Here is a 26,639-nt window from a genome sequence, read left to right on the forward strand (position 1 = left end):
AACACCCTTCAGACAGCGAGAGAGAGAGAGAAAAAAAAAAACACTAGATGAGGATGCCAGAATGAGGCCTGGAACGCGGTGGAAAAAAGCTATTGGAGGACCAGAATGAAACTTGGAATACAATGAGAAATACTATTGGAGCCCCAGACTGTGAGGTTTTAAATACACTGAGAGAAGCTATTGGTGCATCAGAATGAGTATTGTAATTCATGGAACATCAATATTGTCTTTCCTTCGGCCGACCCCCCTCCTACCGGAAATAGGAAGTCACTCGCAGAAGGGGTGGAGGCGGCCGAAGGAAAGAGGCTGCGTCAGAGGTGGCGGGTCGCCAGAGAGGGGAAATTGAGGGGCAATCATGGGCGACCTGAAAGATAAGTTTGAAGGTAGGATGTGAGGGCGTGGATTTTAAGAACGAAGGAGAGAGACAGGACCGCGGATGGGGAGGAGAGGGGGGAAACATGCTGGAGAGTGGAAAGTGGCCGAAAGAGGTAGACACGGGGGGGGGGGGGGGGGGGGGGGGGGGGGAGGAGTGGTCCGCGGTCTGGGCAGTGAGATGCGTGCCTTTTGGTATCTCTGAAAGCAATGGACACTTTCCCCTCTTCATCCACACATTGTGCCACCCTCGGCTCACTTTGGCTCCCAAATCATGCTTTGTTTATAGAGTAGCGTGCTGTGGCTCCCTGTTTGTTTCGCAGGCACTGAGCATGGGATACCTATTTCATGTCTAAAGAGCAGTGCTTCCAGTATTTAGAGCAAGAGAAGTTTAGCTCATCTAGGAGGAAGGGAAGCAAAACATTGCTGGAAGGAGCATTCACATTAATGCTGCAGAAAGATACCTTGTTCAAATGAGGATTGTTGTTATTCTGTATAGGTGTCCGTTCTACTCGTTGTTCAGATTTGTGGCTCTCTGTACTCGGCATCCTTGTGTACTCTTTAGTATTGCTTACTGAGACTGGGGACTATTTATATTTTTTGCTTTTGATATCACAGACCACTGGATATAGGGAATTATATGCTTTGAATTAAAGGGAGTAATCCTGCACATAAGCAAGTTACTTTCTCTGGATCTATGCCAAGATACTAAAAAGTTATTGTATGCACTAGGCTAAGCAGCAGACTATCTAGAAAGTAGTATATTAAGAGGGCATTTGCACAGCTTTAGGAAAAGTTGCAGAAAGCGTTTAATAGGACTACTGTTGCCACATTTTTTTATGTTTCCAATTGTATTAGGTGTCATCAGTCTGATCTGAACATCTTCTAAGTCAGGGGTCTCAAAGTCCCTCCTTGAGGGCTGCAATCCAGTCGGGTTTTCAGGATTTCCCCAATGAATATGCATGAGATCTATGTGCATGCACTGCTTTCAATGCATATTCATTGGGGAAATCCTAAAAACCCGACTGAATTGCGGCCCTCAAGGAGGGACTTTGAGATCCCTGTTCTAAGTGTACCTTGATATGCTGACTGAACATGTCACACCTCAAGAGTTTCAAAAGAAGGCTCCCTGACACAATACAAGTATTAAGAGTACAATTGAGACACTGAAATCATACCTAGCATACATTATTAGTGGTTTTTCCTGTACTGACAGTGCAAAACAAAGTTTATCTGGAGATACAGTACTGTTCCTGAGTAGTACGCCATCACAGTATGACTTTAAGCCACTTTAAAGATGCACCCATTGAAATAGTCTTATTCTTTAATGAAGATCTATGGAGTACTTTCAAACCTATTAATCATGACCAAATCAAAAATATGTTTTCTAAGGTCAATACATATTAATTCACTTTGTGTCATCCATCTTATGTTAAAGCTTTATTAAAAGATTTGACTGACGACTTCTTTGCGGATATCATTAATTTGTCATTTCAGGAAAGCCAATTTTCTGACTTTTTGAAGAAGGCGATAGTCAAGCCTTTTCTTAAGGGGCAATCCTTGAACATTAACCTAGTTACCAAATTATAGGCTTATTTCGACTTTACAATTTCTTTCAAAAGTTATGAAAAAAATTGGTTTATGAACAGTTAATAGAATTTTTGGGCTAACATCATATTCTGGGCACAAATCTATTTGGAATTTAGATCATTACACGATACTGAAATGCTGAGTTTGATTGTAGATAGGGAAGGCTTCGACAAAGATAAATATTTCCTGGTGAATTTAGGTATTTCTGTAGCCTTTGATACTATTGATCAGGATATTCTAATTAAATCAGTGAAATCATAGGTATAACTCCAAGGAAGTCCCTCCTTGAGGGCCGCAATCCAGTTGGGTTTGCAGGATTTCCCTGATGAATATGCATTGAAAGCAGTGCATGCACATAGATCTCATGCATATTCATTGGGGAAATCCTGAAAACCTGACTGGATTGTGGCCCTCAAGGAGGGACTTTGAGACCCCTGGTATAACTGAATCAGTGATTACCAAAATCTTTTCTGATAGGGAGAAAATTCTGTGTTATAAAGAATTTGAGTACTGCAAGAGTCTTCCTTATCGGCTACGTTATTTAACAGTTTTCTCTTACCACTCTGTAGGTTTCTTAATTGCCTTAATTTGAAATTTCAACTGTATATTGTTGATATACAATTTATTTTAGAGACTCAGGGCTCCTTTTATTAAGCTGCGCTAGCGGTTTTAGCGTGCGCTAGACGCTAATGCCTCCATTGAGCTGGTGCTAGTTTTTGGCGCGGGGTTAGCGTGCAGGGCAATGTAGCATGCGCTAAAAATACTAGCGCACCTTAGTAAAAGGAGCCCTCAGTGAATGATTCTCTTAGAAAGTTCGGTTTTTGCCTGTGATCAGTCAGTGGCTGTGAGGTAATCATTTTAAACTTAGAGTATTTGAGTTTTAACTATATTTTTTGTCCAGTTTTTTTTGGTAGATATCCCTACTCATTTATACCATAATGATTTGTCTATATCAATTTTTATTTGTAATTTTTAATGAAGCAAGCACATCTATTAACTATTTAGGTTGTTAATAATACGAGGGTGAATCAAAAATTAAAGGCAATTGTTAAATTATACGATAATCAGAACAAAGCTAGCAAAATGCAACATACAGTATGTACTCGTACATTGCCTTTTGGATAGTTCATCCATGCACAGTGCAGCACTTGGGATCCACGAGGTCAGAAACATGGATGCTCCATTTCAAGATTGCACCATCAAAGAACAATGCGCAGTAGTGTGCTTTCTGTGGGTGGAGGGAATGAAACCTTTGGAAATTCACCATCAGATGTTGACTCAGTATGGTCATAGCACCATGAATCAACCAAAGGTTTATGAGTGGTAAAATGGTTTTAAAATGGGAAGAACAGCTTTAACCGATGCAGTTCGTTCTGGTTGCCCTTCAACATCGCACACACAAGAGCACACTGACAGGGCGGATGCTTTGATTAGAGAAGATTGACGGATAACAGTGTCTCAGTTGGCTGCAAATTTGGATATCAGCTGTGGATCTGCATTTGCCATAATGCATGATGACTTGGGATACAGGAAAGTCTGCACATGATGGGTTCCCAAACAGCTTACTGATCTGCAGAAGTAACAGCGTATGGAGGTTGCGACTCAGTTCCTGAGACAGTATGAAGAAGATCTGAGTATTCTGGAGAGATCTGTCACTGGCGATGAGACATGGGTGCATCACTGCAAATCGGAGAGCAAAAGACAGAGCATGATGAAGTAAAGGAAGCAGTGCTCACCTGGCATCGGGAGCAACTGAAAAACTTCTCTGCGGGAATGCAGAAGCTAGTTGAATGATACATCATCTTGCATGGGGACTCTGTGGCACAGCGATATGTTCAATTGCTCACAATTACTTCTATTAAAGCTGTTAAATGCATTTTGCCTTTATTTTTTAATTTACCCTCGTATTTGTAACCTAGGAGTTATTTTTGATTCTGCTTTGTCTATGAATGTAATCAAATTGGTGTTTTTAAAGCTAAGATTAATCAGAAGATTGTAAGACCTTTTTAATTTGGGTTGGCTAAAAATTTATTTAAAGCTTTACTGATTGCCCAGGATGCAAGAGTATTATTTAGCTTTTCACACTTTCATCATATTACACCAGTATTAAAGAACTGGCATTGGCTGCTGACTCAACAAAGAACTATGTTTAAAATTCTACTGGCCTTCAAGAGAATTGAGATTCTCTAACATCAATCTTTTAGAAGTGCCGTTTTTGAAATTGATTAGATTGGAAGTGTATTGCTCTTCAGTTTAATTTTTAAGGTACTTGACCCTAATTATGGAACAGCATACCATTCGATTTAAGAGGTAACTTAATACTGAGTTATTTAGGCAAGCCTATAACATTTGAAGCTTAAAATTTTTTCAACATTCAAATAGAGCCAAAAGCTGGGTAACTTGAACAGGAGAACGAAAATATTTATTAGGATAAATGACCAATATTTTGTGTATTATGTTTTTTATTTTATGTGTTCAAATATATTTTATTGAGCACAACAAAGCACCAAACAAAGAAACAAAACTGGGTACAGACAGGCTCAACATTTTAGATTACAGAACAAAGTCCCCACACAAGACTTCCCCTACAAACAACCCCACCCCACCCCCAAACAGATCCCCCCAATCCCCCCCAGGGTCCTCCTTCCAAGTACAACAATTGCGAAGAGAAAACACAAAAGGAAACAGGCATACCAAGTGCAACATAGGGGGACAAAAAAGACAGGTATTCAACAGTTAAGCAAACGGCTGCGAGCCAAAGGAGTCATGTTAGTCCAAAATGGTTCCCAAGTGCGTTGAAAGATGCGACCTGGGAGAGAGGAAAATTCCAACACATCTCTCCTCTCCCATATCAATAAAGTAATCATCCGACAGCGCCAAAGGGAGTAATCTGGAGTGTCCTCCTCTAGCCATTTCAAAAAGATACATTTCAGAGCAACGAGAACAGTCCACTTAAGGAAGGCAGCTTCCCCCCTTGTATGAGGGTAATAATGAGGAACAGCTCCAAATAAGAACAAAGGGGAGCGTTGAATTGTAATGGTCCAAATGCGCTCCACAAAAACAAAGATGGCAGTCCAAACATCTTGAACCTTAGGGCAAGTCCAGAACATATGTTCCAAGCCTGTGGCTGGAGCCTGGCAGCGAAGACAAGCAGCAGTCTCACGAAGGCCAGATAGATAAGCCCTCTTAGGAGAAATGTACAAACGGAAGACCAACTTATAGTGTTGCTCCCAAAAGGTGGTGTATTTTCGAAAAGCAGGTAACCTACGGACAGCCTGTAAAAGCACATCATCAGGCAATTCCACTGCAAGATCACGAGCCCAAGCATCTCGCAATTTAGAATGATCAAACAAGGGGGACTCATCCTTCAAATGGCGATGATGAAATTCAAGGGGAACTGGAAGTTGGGAACCAATGGTGAAAGCCATAGACAACAGCTTCTAGCAAGAGGCCTGTAAAGAATGAGAGGGTAAAGAAGAAATATAATGATGAAGATGCATATAAGCAAAATAATCAGTGGGTGGGAGATCAAATTCGTCTCGCAGCTGTGCAAAAGACTTAATGGTGCCATTTTCATCAACCATTTGAAACACATAATGAATGCCCCTTGTTTTCCACCGAGCAAAACTCTGCCCTTCTATCCCGGGTAAGAAGGAGCTATTAAAGCGAATAGGCAGAAAAGGAGTTATAGAAGCAGAAAGAGTGTGGAATTTACAGACCCAGCGCCAAACCTTCCACAAAGAACGGTGGAGCACCTTCGTAGAGAGAGGCTCAGGCAAAGGAGAAGGAAGAGAATGAAGATATGCACTAAAGTGGGTAGTTCGAAAACAGGAAAGTTCCAAAGAAGTGTTGGTGAACGTGGACGTACCCCTGAAAAAATCATTAATGTGGCACATGCCACATCCAATAGTCAGATAGCGAAGGTTCAGCAAACTCAGTCCACCCTTGTACCACGGAGCTGCCGCCCATTTGTATGGCAGGCGAGGCCACTTCCCTGACCAAAGAAATCTCTGAACCAAGCATTCCAGTCTTCGTTCATCTCGAAAAGTCAAATAAAGAGGAAGGACCTGAAAGATATAGAGCCAATATGGGACAAAGATGCACCTGACCCAAGAGCGAAAATGGAAGGGTTCCCCATAGCTGCAGTTTATTCTGAAGGGCCTGGAACAACGGGTCAACATTCACTCGATACAAACTAGATAAGTCCCGAGGAATAAGAACTCCCAAATATTTCAAAAAAGAGAAAAGACGCCCCTCCATGAGGCACGTAGCTCAGGGGGAAAAGGCATTGCTGAGGACTTATCCAGATTAAGAGACAGACCAGAGTAAAAGCCAAATTCAGAAATGAGGTCCAATGCCATCGGTAAAGAATCTTCAGGCCTAGTAAGAATCAAAAACATGTCATCCGCAAAGGCTAAGGTCTTTAACTCTACCCCTGCTACATGAAGGCCCCGTACCGCCGCAAATCCCGTAAGAATACAAAGCAACGATTCTAAAGAAAGGAGAAACAGCAATGGGGAAAGGGGGCACCCCTGCCCGGTACCACGGAGGATGGGGAAAGAATCTGTGCGCGTCTCATTAACCAGGAGAGAGGTCCTCGGATTAGAGTAGAGAGAGCGTATTGCATTGAGATAAAAACCCACCCAACCCAATATGTTCCAGGGTGTGAAATAAGAAAGACCAATGAACACTATCAAAAGCTTTAGAAGCATCTAGACTGATAAAGCCGGAAGATTGTAAGATTGACAGTGAGCTAATGCGAAGAGAACCTTATGGACATTACAAACCGATTGATGTCCCAGGACAAACCCGACTTGATCCTCATGAATAATCTGAGGGAGATGAGGAGCGAGACGGTCGGCCAACATGCGAGAAAGAAGCTTCAGGTCCACATTGATCAAGGAGATGGGACGATAGGAACCCGGAGAGTCAGCTTCCTTACCAGGTTTCAGCAATAAAGAGATAAGGGCCTCATGAGCATAACGCGGAAATGAGCCCTGCGCAATAGCAGCATTGAAATAGGCCAGCAAGATACCACAAAGATGGGGAGAAAGAAGACGGTAGAAATCACCCAAAAATCCATCCGGACCCGGGGCCCTATCGGAACGGAGAGCTTTGATTGCAGACGCCATTCTTAGGTTCCTGTCTTGCGCCCATGGAGGTGCATAGATGCCTATGGATGCCTAAAGCTGTTATGGGCATGGTTTGCGCTGAAGTGGCCTTGAGTGTACCTATGCACCTCCGTAGGTGCAAGACCAGTGCCTTAAATGTAGGCCTTTAAAATGCTGGCTTACATTCCAGAGCTTCCTTTCAAATGAAAGAGACTCGACTCGTGTGCATTTACACCACATAGGTATTTAAATGTCTCTTATCATATCTCCCCTCTCCCCCAAAGTATACAGATTGAGATCTTTAAGTCTGTCCCCATATGTCTTATGATGAAGACCACATACCATTTTAGTAGCCTTCCTCTGGACTGACTCCATCCTTTTTATATCTTTTTGACAGTGCGGTCTCCAGAATTGTACACAATATTCTAAATGAGATCTCACCAGTCTTATACAGGGGCATCAATATCTCCTTTTTCCTGCTGGCCATACCTCTTCCTGTGCACCCTAGCATCCTTCTAGCTTTCGCCGTCATCTTTTCAACCTGTTTGGTCACCTTAAGATCATCACACCCAATTCTTGCTCTTCTGTTGTGTACATAACGTCTTTACCCCCTAAACTGTACCATTCCTTTGGGTTTTTGCAGCCCAAATGCATGACTTTGCATTTCTTAGCATTAAATTTCAGTTTGTTCTTCAAGCTTTGCTAGGTGTTCCTTCATCTTGTTAACATCATCCGGAGTGTCTACTGTATTGCAGGTTATGGTATCATCTTCAAAGGCAAAGACAGCTGCGATCACCAACAAAAATGTTCCCCAGAGTTGTCCCTGGAAGGCAAGATTACCAGACAGAAACTGACCTATTTTGAACATGTGTTGAGGATGAATTCACTAGAAATGGAGGTGCTATTTGGAATGATCAGTGGTAAAAGGAAGTAGGAGTAACCAAAGGCCTTTGGCTGGATACCATAAAAAAATGACCCAGGAATGAACATCAAGCAATTGAAAGAAGCTGTAGAAAACAAGGAAGCATGGTGAAGGCTGGCCTACAGAGTATCCAAGGGTCGAACATGACTGAATGAATAGTAGTAGTAGCTTTCTTTTATCGTCTGAGAGGCTGAAGTTTCCCCGGGTCAGCTTGTTGCAAATTTATTCTCTGAGGAATAGCTGAGTGTTGTCGGACCAGGATAATGCTGACTCCATCCCTGAGTGACATCATCCAGGGGTGCCGAGAGAAAAGGCCCTGACCAGCGAATATAGAGGAAAAGTTATTTGCATATTTATGGTATTCATGAGGGCTGTGCCCCAAATGCCCTCAAATATGGAGGGTGAAAGTTATTTTCAGGCTTACGGTATTCATGAGGGAGCTGCACCCTTAACCCCCTGGAGGCAGACCTGTATGTGTATTTCTGTCATACATTCAGTGTGTTCTTCAGGTGTTTTAAAGGGGAAGGGTTGAGAGAACAGAAACCTAGAAATGCACTGGAATATTTTTTGGGGTGAGGTGGCTTATTTCTGTAGAACCCTCGATCTGTTAGGGCCCATTTTGAACTTCTGCTGCACGCCTTGTATTCTGCAAGGGTTGTTTTGCTCATGCTACCCCTCTCCTCAAGTTGCTTATCCGTGTCCGCTTCCGCAAGTAGTTCAGACTCTTCTTACTGACCTACAAGTGTACCCCTCAATATCTTTCATCTCTTATCTCTCCCTATACCCTGCCCTAGGAACTTCGTTCTTCGGGTAAATCTCTGTTTGTCCGTATTCTTCTCCTCTGCTGCCTCCTGACTCTGCCCCTTCTGCATTGCTGCGCTGTGCACCTGGGACAACCTGCCTGAATCAGTACGCCAGGCTCCATCTCTGGTGTTATTCAAATCCCAAGCTCAAAGCCTACTTTTTTGAAGCTGTGTTTAGGTCCTAATGCTTCCAACTTTTAATTCACTATATCTGTTTCTCATTCCCTCTCCACCTCTTCATCAAAGAATGGGATAAACTTGACATGTGGGAAAAACCAGTAAAAAGATATAGGCAAGTTAATACTACTACTATTTATTATTTTTATAGCTCTACCAGCTGCACACAGCATTGTACATTAAACACACAAGCGACAATCCCTGCTCGAAAGAGCTTACAATCTAAGTTATGACAGACATATAGGACACAGGGGGGCTCAATATATGGTTCTTATGAACGAAGGAAGTTATCCTGCCACTGTATCGAGCAATGATGCGCCCACATCTGGAATACTGCGTCCAATACTGGTCGCCGTACCTTAAGAAGGATATGACGATACTCAAGAGGGTCCAGAGGAGAGCAACAAGGATGATAAAGGGCGTGGAGAATCTTTCATATGCTGAAAGGTTGGACAAGCTGGGGCTCTTTACCCTGGAAAAGCGGAGACTTAGAGGGGACATGATAGAGACTTATAAAATCATGAAAGGCATAGAGAAGGTGGAGAGGGACAGATTCTTCAGACTAGCGGAGACAACAAAAACAAGAGGTCATTCAGAAAAACTGAGAAGAGACAGATTTAAAACGAATGCAAGGAAGTTCTTCTTCACTCAGAGGGTGATGGACACATGGAATGCGCTTCCAGGAGAGGTGATAGGACAGAGTACAATACTGGGGTTCAAAAAGGGACTGGATGACTTCCTGGAAGAGAAGGGGATTGCAGGGTACAGATAGAGGGTTACTTTACAGGATATTAAATGAATAGGGTATGAACGTTTTAGGTTAGGAGCACTTATGGACCTGGGGTTCGCCGCGGGAGCGGACTGCCGGGCACGATGGACTCCTGGTCTGACCCGGCAGGGACAATGCTTATGTTCTTATGTTCTTAACATAGTAGATGACGGCAGATAAATAAGCACCAATAAGCATTACTCTTCGATCGGGCAAGACCCTCCCTGTAGAAGAATCCTCCAAAATCCTAGGTTACTCTTCGATCGGGCAAGACCCTGCCTGTAGAAGAATCCTCCAAAATCCTAGGTTACATCCTGGAACCATGGAACCACAAATCTCCAGCCTCTGAAACAAATCCCTCTATACCTTGTGACAACTAAGACTAATCAGACCATACTTTCACCAACACCACTTTGCCTTAGTTGTACAACTGCAGTCTCGGTTTGTCTCCAGACTGGGGCGACATACGGCAACTCACGGCACAGTGAGATCAGCAGTAAGATAGTGCCCTGTATTTCACACAGGTATCTCATTGTCTCTCTTGGGGTCCCTGCAGATTGAGCCTTTGTCTATTGGTAACTGTCCTTGTTTGGTCCGCTGCTGAGCTGCATGTGTCTAGTAGTGGCACAGGATATTTATGCCTAAAGGTAGTACAAGCAGTTTCCAAGTTCGGGCTGTCTCTATGGGCATAATGACACTGCGCATATTCCTGCGGCCAGGACTCTCTTTCTCTATTTCTGAGGGGGCCTGGACTTCAGATTTCCATGCTTATCACGCTGGTTTCTCCTGTCACCATTTTCTCATGGCACATGCTAGACGGGCCCCCCAACCAGACAGAAAAGGCTGTACAGCTCCTTTTAACCAGGAGCCAGTTACCTATTCTATCAAACCCATGGAGGATCACGCACTATGTGGCTGTTAGCCTCATCCCTGAAGCTCTCATTAACGATGTGAGCTTTGTCTGATACCTGTAAGGATGCTGTTGTTTTCCACGGGGCGGTAGATGCAGCATCTTGATTGAGTCTAGTACGTATTCACTTTAAAGGACATACGTATTTCGCTCATGTTGCATGGGGTTAGTACTGTTTTCATGGTTCCAGTATATTCCTCTTTACATTGTGAACCTTGATTTTTCCTAGGAGAATCTTCTTGCAGATCCTACAGTCTTATTCTGCCATTCCCTGACCTTCTGCACTTCATTCTGAGGGGATCTTGACTTCTTCCAATGACTCTTCAGGCTTTCTCATGAGGGAGAAGACACTATAATGTCAGGTCAGAGGGCTGTGAAGGTTTTTCTGGATGCTTGCATCTTTGCGTTCTCCTCAGGTTTTCCAGTTCGTTCTTGGAGTCTCTATGTTTTGTGTTTCCCTTTTCAGTGTTACTGGTCCTCAGGACGGTTCTTGTAGTTCTTCGGGAACTAAGGGACGTTGTTCCACTTACCGCATGGTGCCCGAGATAGGGGGCATTGGGCAGGCTGGATCCCATTCTGCTGAATTAGTTTCTCGGGGTTACACATTTCTGCAGACAACCTGGGAGTATATTTACATTTTCTCTATGGACTCCGAATCGGCACTTGGTTTGCCTGCCTCTCTTGGAGCGGCGCTTTCGGTTTTGGCACATGCCATTTTGCCTACCCAAGGCTTCATGAACGTTTTAGGTGATGTGGGCGGTGGTACCATTTTGGCGCTATCAGGCGATTCATCTAATTTCTTCTTGACTGCCTGCTTGATTCGGACGACTTCCAGACGGGCCATTTGACTGATATGAAAAGGGTGATATCTTTTCCTCAGTTCTTTACACGTGCATCTTTGAATTTGCACAGCACTCTTTTCTCCTGTACTATTTATAGGTATATCGGGGTGATGTTTTTATTCATATAGGAGAGACATGTGTTTCTTTCCGGAGACTTGGGCGTGGGGTCTCGGTCTCAGATTGGTATTCTTCTTCGCTTATCATGACCAAGAGTATGGGATTCTGTACAGTTTCTGGGATCCATATTGCTGACTCCACTGGGGACTTCGGCTTGCTTTCCCCTTCTTACGCTACAGCAGTCGCTTTTGTTCCGGTGGTTCCTGGTATCTCAGGGCACCAATTATTTGGTATGCTCCTCCTGCATCACTCTGTATGATTTGGTGGCTCCGCGCGATTTCTCTTTTCAAGGCATGCCTTGGTCTTTGCTGGACTATCTCATGACCACCGACCATCCCGGGCTGTCGGGTTGGGGGGCTCCGTGGCTTCCATCCTCAGCTCCTGGAGTCTGGTCTTCAGAGGCGACTCAGTACTTGTTCATTCTTCTGCTCTTGAGCAGGGTCAGGCTACCTTTCTGGAGCTTCAGATCATTCTTCCGGATTGCCGCTGAGGGTCCTTTTGGTCAGTATTAGGATGGGGGTATTTCTCTACTGCTTGGGCAGTAAGTGTTGTACTCATTGGCAGGTGAAGTTGTTCTGCTTCAATGGGTGGTCTCTCATCTTCGTCTTCTGTTGGCAGATCCTTTTATGGATCAGGATAAGAGTTTGGATAGACTTTCTCTCCGCGGAATCTGAGCATGGCCCATTTCTTGTATGTTACAGTGTACAGCGCTGTGTACGCTCTGGAAAGTGTGCATGTTAGTAATAGTGTAATCTTCTGCATCCTGGATATTGAGATTTGTGGTTCAAGCGTTCTAGCTCTTTTTATGGAAGTGAGATCTGCTTGACCTAGACCTCATGGCCTCGTCTCTCAATTCTAAGCTTCCTAGCTTCTTCGGCGGGCCCAGGGAGTGGGAGTTAGAGGGGGTAGCTGCATGGCTCCTTTCTTGCTTCTGCCTTCTCTTTTTCAGTGTTTTCCGATGGCTTGGATTTGCCACCTCGAGCTCGCTTTCCGGGCACAGTATTTGTAAAATCTCTGGATTGGCGGCGCCATCCTTACTTTGCGGATTTGATGAGTCTTTCAACAGCCGGACTAAGAAGTTTCCTGGTATCTCCGGCTTTGCTCGCCTAGGGTCCGTTCAACATGGATATTTGTACTACTTTAGTATTACGACCTAGTTTTTTTGAAAAATCTTGGCTGACGTGTAAGGATTATGCGAAGCAGGTTGTTTCTTCTCTTATCCAGGTGCTACGGACGTCTTCTCCTGTGGCTTCTGCTTCCTTTTGGAGGTTTTTCCTTTCTTGGGTGCTTCTTAACGTTTGAACCACTCCAGAGTTCCTTTTTGGCACAGGTGTATTGCCGAGGGCTTAGCGTTCAATTCCCTTCAGCTTCTAGTGCCATTCTTAGCTTGTTACAAGGGCTAGGTATATTGCTCTTCACTTACTTCTCAGCTTCATGTAGTTCAGGTCCTAAACAGAGTGCGGTATATTCATGCGCCTCTTAGAAAGCCCGGTTTTGAGTACAATCTTCACGTACTTCTTCTCAGTATACCGAAGGCTTCATTTCATCCTTGTCTTTTGGGACTCTAAAGGGCTGTGCCGTTGAACATGGGGTTTCTTGTGGCCATGGCTTCAGCTCTGCAGTTTTCTATGTTGCAGGCCTTGTTCAACGGGGATTCCTATTTCTGATTTCCGAAATATGGGGTATCAGTTCGGATGGTACCATTATTTCTTTCTAGGGGGGTGTCATCCTTTCTTTTATGTCATGCTCGCTTTTCCTTCCTTCTTCCTGGGAAGGGAAATTGGGAGCAGTGCTTTTATTCACTGCATTTTTTGATATGTACGTAGCGTTCTCTGTGAGCTCGGTTTCTTACGACTTTTAGTTGTTTATATCTCCTTTTTGCATTCTTCAAGGGACGCCTCAAACGTTTGGTGGCGTCCAAAGCCTCCATCGCTCAATGTGTCCAGGAGGACATTCTTTATGCTTGCTTGCTGGTAGGGAAGTGGTTGGCGAAAGAACTTCATGACCATTCCGCTGGAGCGATGGCTACTTCTTGGGCTCAGCCCAGAGGTTTTTTTTTTCTTTGGAGGAGATTTGTCTCGCGGCTAATTGGTCTTCCGAGCGTGCTTTCTCTCCCCATTTCTGCTTGGATGTGGGGGCGCATGCGGTAGGGGCGTTTTGTGCTTCGGTTGTTGCGGAGACGGCGTTTGCTTCCCACCCAGATTGAGGATTGCTTTGCTACATCCCATTGGTCTCTGGATTCATCTGCTGCTGTTGCTAGGGAAGGAAAAATTATGTTCTTACCTGTTAATTTTCTTTCCCTTAGACGCAGCAGATGAATCCAGAGCCCCACCCTTTCTGGATATTGTCTCTCGGTTTTTTCTTTTGCAACTTTCGCAGTTTGTTATTATGGCAGGTTGTTTTCTGTATTATTGCATTTTGAGATTTGTTATGGGAAAGAAGTTTTTTTACATGCTATGCCTATTGCTGGTTACGTGTGCTTGGGCAAGGAGCTATACTGATGAGACAGGAGGAGTGCCAGCCAATAGGACCACCTGTTAATCAGTTTCTCTATCTCCGCCTGCTGGTAGATGTGAGCTATCCCATTGGTTTCTGGATTCATCTGCTGCCTCTAAGGGAAAGAAAATTAACAAGTAAGAACATAATTTTTCCATACTTTCACCAACACCACTTTGCCTTAGTTGTACAACTGATGATACTTCCACAACTTGACTACTACAACTCCATCTACATGGGAATCAACACCACTCTGATTCACAAAATGCAACTCTTCTAAAATACTGCTGTCAGACTAATCTTCAACCTGAGAAAATATGACTCCTGTATCTTCCTGCCCTCCATTGTCATCCCTACCCTCTTCTAACCTCTTACTCTGTAATGTCGCCAAGAGCTTGTATAGGTATGTGCGTTGCACAAATTGAATAAATAAATAAAATAAAGACCTGAATGGTCCATCCAGTCTGCCCAACCCTACCCTCTCTTTAAATTACTGATTGAATTTAAATTTTCCTTCGGCCCAACAATAGCTAAGAAGGAAAATTTAAATTAAATTAGTAATTTAAAGAGTGGGTTGGGTTGGGCAGACTGGATGGACCATTTGGGTCTTTATCTGTTGTCATCTACTATGTTATGTTACTATGTTGTATGTCCCTTCATAAGTACTATATATTGAGCCCCCCCCCTGTGTCCTATGTGCTCTTTTGAACAGGAATTGTCCTTTGCGTGCTTAATGTACATTGCTGCGTGCAGCTGGTAGCGCTATAGAAATAATAAATGGTACCAGTAGCAGTATTAACTTGCCTATATCTATGTCAACTTTATCCCATTCTTTGAATTTTTTTCAGTGGTGTTTTTGCCCATAGACAGACACAGATATTGTTGGTCTAGGGCAGTGGTCTCAAACTCACAGCCCAGGGTCCACTTGTGGCCTGCCAGGTAATATTTTGAGGCCCTCGGTATGTTTATCATAATCACAAAAGTAAAATAAAATAATTACTTGATCATATGTTTCTTTAGCTATAAATTACAATATTATTATTAAGACTTAGCCAAAAGGAAAGATTTATAAACTATAAAGAGTTTTTTACCTCATGCAAAATTGTAATTTCTTTAATAAGACATTAACTATTTTTTCTGAGGTCCTCCCAAATACCTACAAATCCAAAATGTGGCCCTGCAAAGGGTTTGAGTTTGAGACCACTGATCTAGGGTTACCATATGTCTGGGAAAACCCGAACACATCCTTTTTAGAGGACTGTCTGGGTGTCTGGATGGGGTTTTAAAATTGTGGAGTCTGTCCAGGTTTGGCAGGGTAGTTACAAAGAATCTGGTGGTTTTTCCCCTCTTACTTCCTCGTTGCTGCAATTCTGTTTTCATCGGGCTGCCAGCAGCTCAGCGACTTAAGCCTGCTGCTGTTGGTTTATTCCAGAAGCCGCCTATCTGCAGGTTCCGCCTCCACGGGAAAAGGAAGTCACTGCAGAGAGGCGGCTTCTGGGACAGGCCGATGGCAGCAGACTCATGTCGCTGAGCTGCTGGTAGTCCGAAGAAAATAGAATTGCAGCACTGAAGAAGTAAGAGAGAAAGAGCCACCGGATTCTTTGTAACCGGCCCTACCAAATTAGCTTCTGGGGGGCAGGATCATATGTCCTTTCTTTTTCAGGTCAAAAATATGGTAACCCTTTGTTGATCCCTTTTATATAACATTTTTCAACTTCTGTTAAGCTGAAAAGAATAGATACTCATGAAGCAGCTAAAGACTGGTGTGGGACTGCCTCCTGCCAATGTTGGACTTTCACTTTTGTTTCTCTAATCCCAGGGATTTGTTTTTTCTTGCTGCTCAGTACTTCTGAAAGGTCACTTGGGCAGCCACAAAAACCAGAGACTTGAAGAAAGTACGAAAGTATCTTTATTCCGCATAAGCATGACTCCTGGGCAATAAAAGTTCTGCCTCAGAAGTGTCCAAATGAGGAAAAGCAAGTTCTTTTGTACCATTCTCATATACATATTGGATGCTACAAGGGGGTTTCTATAGGTTAACTATTGACAGTTTTGCAACTTATGATTGGTCCTAATACAAAGCATACCATTGGCCATCTGGTCCTTATGAGCCTATAGTAAATACACAACTTATCTAAGCATTGCAGTTTTGATACATGTCCAGGAGGGCGAGGTACATTATCACTTTCTTACAGCAGAAACAGAAATGTAACACGTTTTATATTGGAAGTATATTGATAAAAGGGGGGAGAGGGGGAGGGAGGTTGTCTAAATTATACGGAAGGTTTGAACATAAAAATAAGAGTATTTATATTTATATATTTTTGTTTAAATATGAATGGAATGGGTGGGTGGGAAGGGAATAATCTTATGTATCTGAATATATTAAGAAAATTCAAGTGATGTATTTAATCTTAAATGTTTTATTAATAGTACACTTGATGTAAGTTTTTAAAAATGAATAAAGAATTATAAAAAAAAAATAAAAGAAACTTATCCTAAAATAATGAGTAAGACCCACATTCCTTCAGGCAAAGTAATTCAGGTAAAATCATAATAGAGATCGCTGACCCCTTCATTTCTGCTGTTTTCTTGCAGGAAGTACCTCTCTGGGGCAGCTTACACCTTGGAGATATGATCCTGAAGATAAGAAGGAGGTAGGTGTCTGGATATTGGTCTCTCATAGAATACAGATACAAATTTAATGCCTAGGATCGTGAGGGAAGCAGAATGGGGATTAGACTTTAAAGCCAAATCTTCATGGAAAAGGTAGGATTTTTTTTTTTTTTGTATTTCTACTCTTGGTTTTTGGGGGCTTTTCTGGCTTTATTCCCACCCTAAGCACGTGCTTGCTTTTAGCTGTCGAACTCTGCAATATGGCCAGCCATAGGGCTCCTTTTATAAAGGTGCGTTAGGGCCTTAATGCGCGGAATAGTGTGTTCTAAAATGCCGCTACCACCTCCTCTTGAGCAGGTGGTAGTTTTTCAAGTAGCGCGCGCTAATCCGGTGCGTGCGCTAAAAACGCTAGCGTACCTTTGTAAAAGGAGCCCATAGGCTTCCTTCCATTCTCATATGGAGAGTATACTAAAACTATTAGCATACATTTTTATGCAGGTTCAAAGTTTTTACAAGCCTGTCCTGGGGCCACTGAATATCTTACTGGGAGACTCATACAGAAAGCCATATGGTAGAGCTGCGTGCTGATGGCTTAGCTTGCAGATTCTACTGCAAAGTAGGTTCCATTATACTGTGGAGATGTAATAAGCAGTGAGCATGCAAGTTACTGCCACCTTACAGAAACATGTAGCAATCTACAGCTTATTGCCAAAATATCTGTCTTTTTTTGTCAGTTTGTGAGAGGTGATGGCTCATGGGCATTTTAAAAACAAAAAAGTTATTGGGATTGTATCTGCCCTCAAATAGTCTAGCAACGAAAGGGCACTCTCTAAAGTTAAAAGGGGATAGATTCCGTTCAAACGTAAGGAAGTTCTTCTTCACCCAGAGAGTAGTAGAAATCTGGAAAGCTCTTCCAGAGGCTGACATAGGGGAAAGCTACCTCTAGGGATTCAAGACAAGGTTAGACAAGTTCCTGCTGAACCAGAACGTGCACAGGTAAGGCTAGACTCAAATAGGGCACTGGTCTTTGACCTAAAGGGTGCTGCGTGAGCGGACTGCTGGGCACTATGGACCACTGGTCTGACCCAGCAGCTGCAATTCTTATGTTCTTAACCCTGATCTGACCCCCACTGCCAAAAAAATCCCTTATGTTTAGTAGCACCCCCCCCCCCCAGGCTCTCCTTTCCTTTAGGACATACCTCCATGAGGCAGAAGCAATATGAATTGTTTCTGCCTCTGCACCATCATTTTGGAAAACAGTGGTGCCTGACCTCACACAACTCATCCTGGAACACATTGAGCAGGATCGGGCTGCCCCATTAGAAGTTTTTCCTTTATTTGGCAGACTGATCACACTTAGTTCATTCCAGGTTGTACCATGTGGGGGTCAGATACCACCATTTTCCAAGAGGCAGGAGCGAGTGGATATTGCTCTTGAAGGTATGCCTATGTGTGTGTGAGGGGGGGGGGGCGGTTACCGCTAAACACCAAGGAAGTTTTGTAAGTTTGGGGTCATGTGGTATGGGAGAGAGCAGTTCGGTCTGATCAGGATAGTTATTTTACCAGGGATGTTGGGGCTGATGGAGGGAACTATATGGGGAGAGGGAGTGTGGGTTGGATGCTCTTCTTACCCTTCTCCTACTACCGTATTTTCACCCATATACCGCGCACCCGTGTAAAACGCGCACACGGGTATAGTGCGCGGGGAACAGAAATTTATGTAAAATAATTTTACTATAGCACGCACACGCTGCCCTGACTCTCCTTTCCGAAGGACCGCTCGCACCCCCACCCCGAAGGACCGCTCGCACCCCCACCCCAAAGGACCGCTCGTACCCCCACCCGAAGGACCGCTTGTACCCCCACAGCCTCCCCCCCTCCCCCTCCCGCATGGAGAAGCTGCCTACTGTTGTTTCCGGATGCCAGTGAGCCCAGCTGCTTCCTCTGCCGGCGGTCCTGCCCCTTCTCTGAGCCCTGCGCTGCGCTGCTTCCTCTGCCGGCGGTCCTGCCCCTTCTCTGAGCCCTGCGCTGCGCTGCTTCCTCTTCCGGCAGTCCTGCCCTTTCTCTGACATCAGAGAAAGGGCGGAACCGCCGGAAGAGGAAGCAGCGCACGCAGGGCTCAGAGAAGGGGCAGGACCGCCGGCAGAGGAAGCAGCGCAGCGCAGGGCTCAGAGAAGGGGCAGGACCGCCGGCAGAGGAAGCAGCTGGGCTCACTGGCATCCGGAAACAACGGTAGGCAGCTTCTCCATGCGGGAGGGGGAGGGGAGGAGGTTGTGGGGGTGCGAGCGGTCCTTCGGGGTGGGGATGTGAGCGGTCCTTCGGGGTGATGAATCGGACGTCGGGAGGGGGGGAAATATGTAAAAAAAAATTTGTACAACACGCATGGTTATGCATGGTTTATAAAATCGTGTATAACGCGCGCGTTATATGTGTGAAAATACGGTACTTCTTAGCATTTCTATAGTGCTACTAGACATATCCAGCTCTGTATACATTTTATGCAGGTACTTTTTTTGTCCCTAGTAGACTAAGAATCTAAGCTGTTTTATTGTACCTAGGGCTTGCCTTAGGTCACAAGGAGCTGCAGTGGGAATCAAACCCAGTTCTCAGGATCTTGGCCCACTGCACTAACCATTAGGCTGCTACTCCTCTCCTACATTGCCTCAGGTCTGGTGATACACAGTGTTTCTTGCATAGTGTTTGCCAGGTAGACATCTGCTCACTGTTTAAAAAACTTCTCTGAATTGCTGCGGTTTGTTTAATTGCTTCCTTACCATACATTTTAATATACTGCATTGATATTGACTAAGCAAATGGACTTCGATACTGAAACCTTTTCTGCATTGTGTGACCTGTAAGGAGCACAGACTGCTCATTAATCATGCATTTCTGCCTGTGGCATCATTCTGCATTGGCCCTCTGAAGACCCAGTTTCCATTTCCTGACCTAGTTGCTGCTTTTTGTATGGATTGCTACTGGAGCTGGGGATGCTTTTCAGGGAACACATACAATCCCCCGGATAGCCTTTGTCTAATGGACATCTAGTGGCTGACTGAAGAATGATGGGTCCTGGAGGGAATAGGGTGATTTGCTTGAACTACCGTAGTTAGAAATGGGGTTGGGGGAGGGAGGTTTGGGTGGCTGAGGCAGGAGTGAGTGGGCATCCTTCTTGCTGATCCTCATGGGTGTATTTTTTTTGGGAGGTGGCGGGGATCCAGGTGGCCAAGGCAGGAGGGAGTGGGCATTCTTCCTGATTTTTTTTTTTTTTTTTAAAGTTTGGGAGGAGGGTCCCGGTTAGAGAATGATGCGGGGAAAAAATTTATCCCCATCCTTGTAATCTCGGTCCCATCCGCACAAGTCTCAAATAGTTATGATTTTATATTGAACTTATTTTATTAAAGTATAAAAACAAATATTCTGAAAATCACGTGATGCTGTGAGCTGGTCGGCTGTGAGTTCGATCGGCTCCGGATCCCTGCCCCTCATCCGGCATAACAACCGCACCTCGCATTAGCGATTTTGCTCCCCCCTTTAGCCAGCAACGGGTCAGTATCGTATGGACAAGTATTTAAGTTCTCCGGGGGCACGGATGGCGACGAAATCGGGGAAAAAAGAGCGAGAAAAGACGCGACCCGGGGAGGATAAAATGGCGGCCGCGCCTCGTGCTGAGGCGGTGGCGGCGACAGCGGCGACAGCAGCATTTACCCCGGAGATGCTCACAGAGCTCCACAACGTGGTTTTACAGGCGCTGGGGCCGAGGATGGAGCTTATTTCCAGCCAATTGACCAAACTGGAGTCTCTGCTGGAAGACAACTCGACGAGGGTGACTGAATTGGAAACGAGGGTCTCGGCGGTGGAAGATGGGGCCACGGCAATGGAATCCACAGTGGCCTCCCTCACCAAGCAGCTACACTCTTGTCAAGACAAGCTTGAGGATTTAGAGAACCGTTCTCGCCGTGGGAACCTGCGCTTTATCGGACTCCCTGAAACCATCTCTGATACAGCGTTATTATCTGTGGTGGAGTCGTGGCTGGCTAGTGAGCTCCCCATGCCATCCTCACTGGGCCCAGTCCGCTTTGAGAGGGTACATAGAGTGGGTCCTAAGGGGGGTTCGGACCAGAGACCCAGAGTTATCATTGGAAAATTACACAATTATCGTCATAAAGTGGAACTGCTGAGAGCCTACCGTGCCCGACGAGAACCTCTGACTTATGAAACTTTACCGGTGCGCATTGGTCAGGATTACTCTGCTGCGCTGACTGACCGGCGCAAAGTCTTTCACCCCCTATGCGCTAAGCTGGTGGAACAAAAGAGGCGTTTTATGTTTCTTTATCCTGCAGTGCTGAAAATACACCAAAATGGGAAATGGCACGTGTTTGACTCTGCAGACTTAGCAGGGGAGTTCATTAATCGTGCTGAGTCCACGGCAGGAACTCCATGAGCATAACATTCTGTCTTTATTACAATGCTGGTATTGGGGGGTTTCACAAATTACTGCTGGTTGTTTAAATGTTGTAGGTGCAGTGTATTTCACTTTCTGAGGAGGATGGTGGGGATCGGATAGCCTCACACACGTGATTTGCTATCTTAAGCCCGGGAGGGTTTGAGGGTAGCCTTATCTTGGAGTAAGTGGGGGGATGGTAGGGACAGATTGGAAGGGGGGGTTAGGGGGGGGGTTGGGTTTGGGTAGGGGTAGGTGGGAGAGGGGTTTGAGTTTTGTGCACTTGATCATAACACTTTTGTTTGCATTGTCCATTCTGATACAGTTTCTGATAATCCCAAATACTGTGCTTTCCTTGGTGACATCACCGGACAGACTTGTTTTCTATTCTCCCTGGTTTGGCTGGGAGCCGGGGAGACTCTGTAAGTGGAACTGGGCGCTTGTCTGTACCTTTCCTATTCCATGACTTCCCAAACTATTCGACTATTATCCTGGAATGTATGCGGTATAACCTCCCCTGTTAAGAGAAGTAAGATTCTTCAGCGTCTGCAGCATCATAGGGCAGATTTAGCCTGTTTGCAGGAGACAAGACTTTCTGCTGCTGAACACGCTAAACTCCTTAGAGGATGGGTGGGGCAGATTTTTTGCTCTTCTTCCTCTAATAAGAAGGCAGGGGTGGTGCTCTTGGTGCGCAGGGGATTTCCGGGCAGGGTGGAACAACTTTACCGGGATACCTTGGGAAGGATTTTAATGTGTAAGGTTATTATGTCAGGGAAGGTTATCAATCTGTTAATGCTGTATGCCCCCAATCAATATGAGCACTCCTTTTTCACTTCTATCACGGGATTGGGAGTCCGAGATCCTACTAATCCTTTGATAGTGTTGGGAGATTTTAACCAAGTCCTGGACCCTAGTATGGACAGAACGGGACCGGGCTCCTCACAACATCATGGCCCCACGAAAGGTATTCCATACTTATGCGACACTTTAGATCTTATAGACCCGTGGCGTGTACTTCATACCACGGAACGGGATTACACCCATCAGTCCCGAGCGCATCACACATTCTCCCGTATAGACTACATACTGACATCCACTGCTTATTTGCCTATGATAGGAGCATCCGAAGTGGGTCCTATTTCTGTGTCTGATCACTGTCCTATCTGGATAGACATCTTAAGTGGTACGGATACTATGCCTGGAGGGGCATGGAAATTTCCTTCCTACCTATTTAAAAATTTGAATTTTCAAAAATATCTTACACAGAAATGGAATGACTATGAGGTTTTCAATGCACAGCATAGGAATACGCCCGTGCTCTTTTGGGAGGCAGCCAAATCTGTATTGCGGGGGGATATCATTTCCTATGTCAGTGCCCATAGAGCCCGCCTTTCCAGGGGCCTTCTTCATTTAGAGAGTGAATGCAAACGTCTGAAGCGAGCTCACCTTTCGCATCCTTCCCCTCAATCTCAGGAGGCCATGGTAGCGGCGCAGAACGCATTGAACGCATTATTACATGAACGCACACAACATTACTTTCACTATTGGAAGTTTAAATTCTATAGGTTTGGGAATAGAGCGGGACGGCTTTTGGCTAACTTGACTAAACCTCACCGTCCTAATCGCCATATTTCCCGTATTTTGCTGCGATCGGGGGAGGAGCTCACAACCACTCCTGCTATATCCGCTGGTTTTCTCAAACATTATACGGAGTTTTATGCCTCCAGGGAAGGGCAGGGGGGACCGAATGCGGAGGATTATTTAATGGATGCGGGGGTACCCCGCTTGACCTCACTGGATCGTAACTACTTAAATCGTCCTATACAGGGTAAAGAACTTCAGGGGGCGGTTAAGCAGCTTAAGGGAGGTACGTCACCAGGCCCCGATGGATTTACTCCTGAGTTCTATAAACTTCTTTTCCCTTCCCTCTGTGGTCCATTGGAGGCATATTATACGGCAGCTCTGGAGGGAGGGTCCTTCCCGCGGGGGGCTAACCAGGCATTCATCACCCTAATACCTAAACCGGGCAAACTTGATACGGACATTGAATCTTATAGACCTATATCACTAATTAATGTGGACATCAAAATATTAGACAAAATATTGGCTAATAGATTGGCCACCTTATTGCCCACTTTGATAGTACAGGAACAGGTGGGTTTTGTTCAACACCGCCACTCGGTGCTAAATGTTCGTAGACTACTCACTGCTCTACAGCGCTCAAGGGATTCTGATCTTCCAGGCATACTGGTGGGGCTAGATGCAGCAAAGGCTTTCGATCAGGTAAATTGGGGATATTTATTCCAAGTGCTCACCTACATGGGTTTTGATGGGTGGTTCCTGGACATGATACACTTGCTTTACACCGATCCTACGGCCTGCATTTCGGTCAATGGTACTTATACACCTGTTTTTTCGATAGCGCGTGGGACGCGGCAGGGTAGCCCTCTTTCACCTCTCCTTTTCTTACTCTACTTAGACCCTCTCCTGCGCACTATAATGCGAGATGACATTATCCAGGGCCTACCCGAGGGTGACTCCCAACTGAGAGTTTTAGCTTATGCTGATGATCTCTTGTTAACCTTGGGATCTCCTGAACTTTCTCTCACTAGAGCTTTAGAGTTGCTGGATGAGTTTAGTATGTACTCGGGCTTGGTACTGAACAAATCAAAGTCTTCAGTCTTGCCCTTGACCCCGGAATTGCAGACACAGTGGAGGGGACCTTTTCTTCTATCATGGGCACCGGGTCATCTTACTTATTTGGGTGTGGTTGTCTCCCCTGATCCTTCCCAACTTTATGCTCTCAATGTGGACCCTCTAGTTCTTTCCACAACTCAAAAATTGGAGAATTGGAGGAGTTACCCGCTTTCTTTAATGGGTAGAATAGCGTTGTATAATATGATCATTGTGCCCCAGTGGCTCTATGTGTTTCAAATGATACCTGTATTATTCTCTGCACGTCATGATAACATTCTGGGGAAATGTTTGCAAAAGTTCCTGTGGGGTGGGAGGAGGGCTCGTATGTCTTTGGCTCATCTGGCGCGCCCTAGGGATCGCGGAGGATTTGGTCTTCGGAGTCTTCGTTTATTATCCTGGGCGTGCCAGATGAGACATTTGAACGATTGGTACCGGGGGACTACACATTTTTCGGCTTCCACACAGGAATTGTTGCTCTGTGCTCCATATCATTTCAGTTACCTGCTACACACTTCCCACCTGCCAAGGAAGACCTCATCAGCACGAGACTTATTTCTAATGCCTCTGCGGCGTCTTTGGAAAGTACTTTGTAATCAGCTCAAGCTTACCTCTCAGGTTACTCCTTACTTACCATTGCGGGGTAATGGTGACTTTACAGCGGGTATGGACCCAGTTTCTTCTCAAGTGTGGACATTGCCTACTAATCAATATATTTTTCAATTGGTGCATTCCACTGGTGCCTTGAAATCATTTGAAGAACTTCAGCGGGACCATGGCTGGAGGCCTACTGATTGGTTCTCTTACCTTCAACTTTCCTCTTACATTGCATCCTTGCCACGGGACTCTATAGCGGACCGTTGTATGGAACTTCTATCTGAAGCGCTGAGCTTATCTGCTCAGGTACCGATTCCTTTGCGATTTCATCATCGTCATCTACAGGAATGTCTGGGCGAGCCTTCCTATGACTCTTATGCTTTAAAATGGTCACATGACCTTTCCTGTGAGATAACAGCTACTATGATCCGCAGGGGGGTCTTTCGAACGGCTCGAGTTTCGCACAGTGTCACTCTGTTTGAAATGAATTATAAATTTTTACATCGTTTGTATAGATCTACTTCATACCAATATCGTGCGAAGATGTGCCTGTCTGATGGTTGCCTTAAATGTTCTCATTCTCCGTCCACTTTGGGACATCAGTTCTGGATGTGTCCTCGGATTCAAGCTTTTTGGCAACAGCTGTGTGTGCATATTCAAAACATGTGGAATTACAACTTTTCCTTAGATCAACAGATGCTGTTTACCCTTGACTCTGTGCCTCTGTCAGCTCCTAAGGGGTTTAGAAGCTTTCTTGCCCGCTCTGTACTATTGGGGAAGAAGACTATTCTACTTAATTGGATTTCGTCTGAATCTCCGACGCTTTCTCGCTGGCGGACATTGATGATACAGCACGCCTCCATGGAGCGCCTTTGTTTTACTAGTCTGGACTCTGCACAGGGCAGATTGTTCTGTCATTGTTGGGCTCCCTTCTGGGATACTTTAACATCTAGAGCTCGAAGTCATTTGTTAAATGTTTGACTATAGGATTTGGACTGTACTAGAGTGGACCTTTGTTATGATTTGTTTGTTTGGGTTATGGGAGGGGGGTGGGAGTGGGTGGGATGGGGGGGAGGGCTCAAGATTGTGTTGGTGAATTTGAGCAGAATTTTGGTATTCATGACATTTGTTGTACACCATGTGCACTTGAGTGCTTGGTTCTTTTCTTATTGAAAAATTTAATAAAACATACTTAAAAAAAAACAAAAAACAAATATTCTGGACAATTGTCATTTTAAAAATCACAAATAATACAGAACAAGAATCAACAAAACCCCCATCTCCCTTCTCCTCCCCCTCACAAATATCTCCTCCAATATCGAGAAAACTGAAGTCAAATTACTATAGAATGCTACATAGAAAAATCAAGCTAACAGAATACATCAGTCACACATGGCAGGAATAGTAGGGGAGTGCAATTAGGGCAACTAACCCCTGGTCAGAGAGAGCCCTAATACAGCTGGAAGCTAAAGAAGCACGGTCTGGGCTTTGCGGTCCCCAGTTATGTTTAACACCAGTTCTAGCAGGATACATATTTCAAATCTGATATATTCTAATCACAAAATAGAAAATAAAACTTTTTTCCCTACCTTTTGTTGGTCTGGTCATTTTATTCTTCACATCACATTAGTCTCATGCTCTGGTTTCTATTTCCTTCTGTCTACTCTTAACTCACTTGTAAGGGTTTCCTGACCATTTGGCATGTCTTCTTTCTCAATGATCTTTCTCCATGCTTACCATTCTTCTTCCATCTCTGTGTATGTATTTTCCCCATGTTCAGCATCTCCCTTCTCTGTCTCCTATACTCACCTTTCTGGTATTTCTCCTTTGCCCATCTCCCTACATTCACCATCAACAGTATTCTGTGTCCTTATGCCCCCTCCCAAGTCCAACATCTCTCTTCTGCGTTCCTTTTCTCCCTCATGTCTAGCCATCTTCTGTGCCCATATACCCTCCTATATGCCTTTACCCCACTGACCCCCATGCAACATTCCCCTTTGTGTCCCTGTCACTATGCTCCCATCCATGCCCACCATCTCCCCTCTTTTCGTATAACTCCCTATGTCCAGCTTCTCCCCTCTTACTCCCTTACACCAAAGTGTCTCTCACCCTCCCTTTCCTCCCTCCCTTTCTGGAAGTTACATCAAGGACAGGCTCATCAGCTGAAGGAAGGCCTTGGAGC

The 26,639-nt window shown here is 44.8% G+C and overlaps 1 protein-coding gene across 4 annotated transcripts in view; it reads left to right on the forward strand.

Annotated features, from left to right (window-relative positions):
* The first annotated feature begins 230 nt into the window (after nucleotides 1-230).
* TTC31 (tetratricopeptide repeat domain 31) overlaps nucleotides 231-26,639 on the forward strand; it is a 163,149-nt gene continuing 136,740 nt past the window's right edge. For all 4 annotated transcript variants that reach the window (XM_033954937.1, XM_033954919.1, XM_033954926.1 and 1 more), the window contains exons 1-2: nucleotides 231-383; nucleotides 16,708-16,766. In XM_033954937.1, coding sequence (XP_033810828.1) covers nucleotides 356-383; nucleotides 16,708-16,766 — 87 coding nt within the window. In that variant the 5' untranslated portion in view covers nucleotides 231-355. The remainder of the gene's footprint in view (nucleotides 384-16,707; nucleotides 16,767-26,639) is intronic.

The sequence above is a fragment of the Geotrypetes seraphini genome, chromosome 1, assembly GCF_902459505.1.
Source record: "Geotrypetes seraphini chromosome 1, aGeoSer1.1, whole genome shotgun sequence".
NCBI lineage: Eukaryota > Metazoa > Chordata > Amphibia > Gymnophiona > Dermophiidae > Geotrypetes > Geotrypetes seraphini.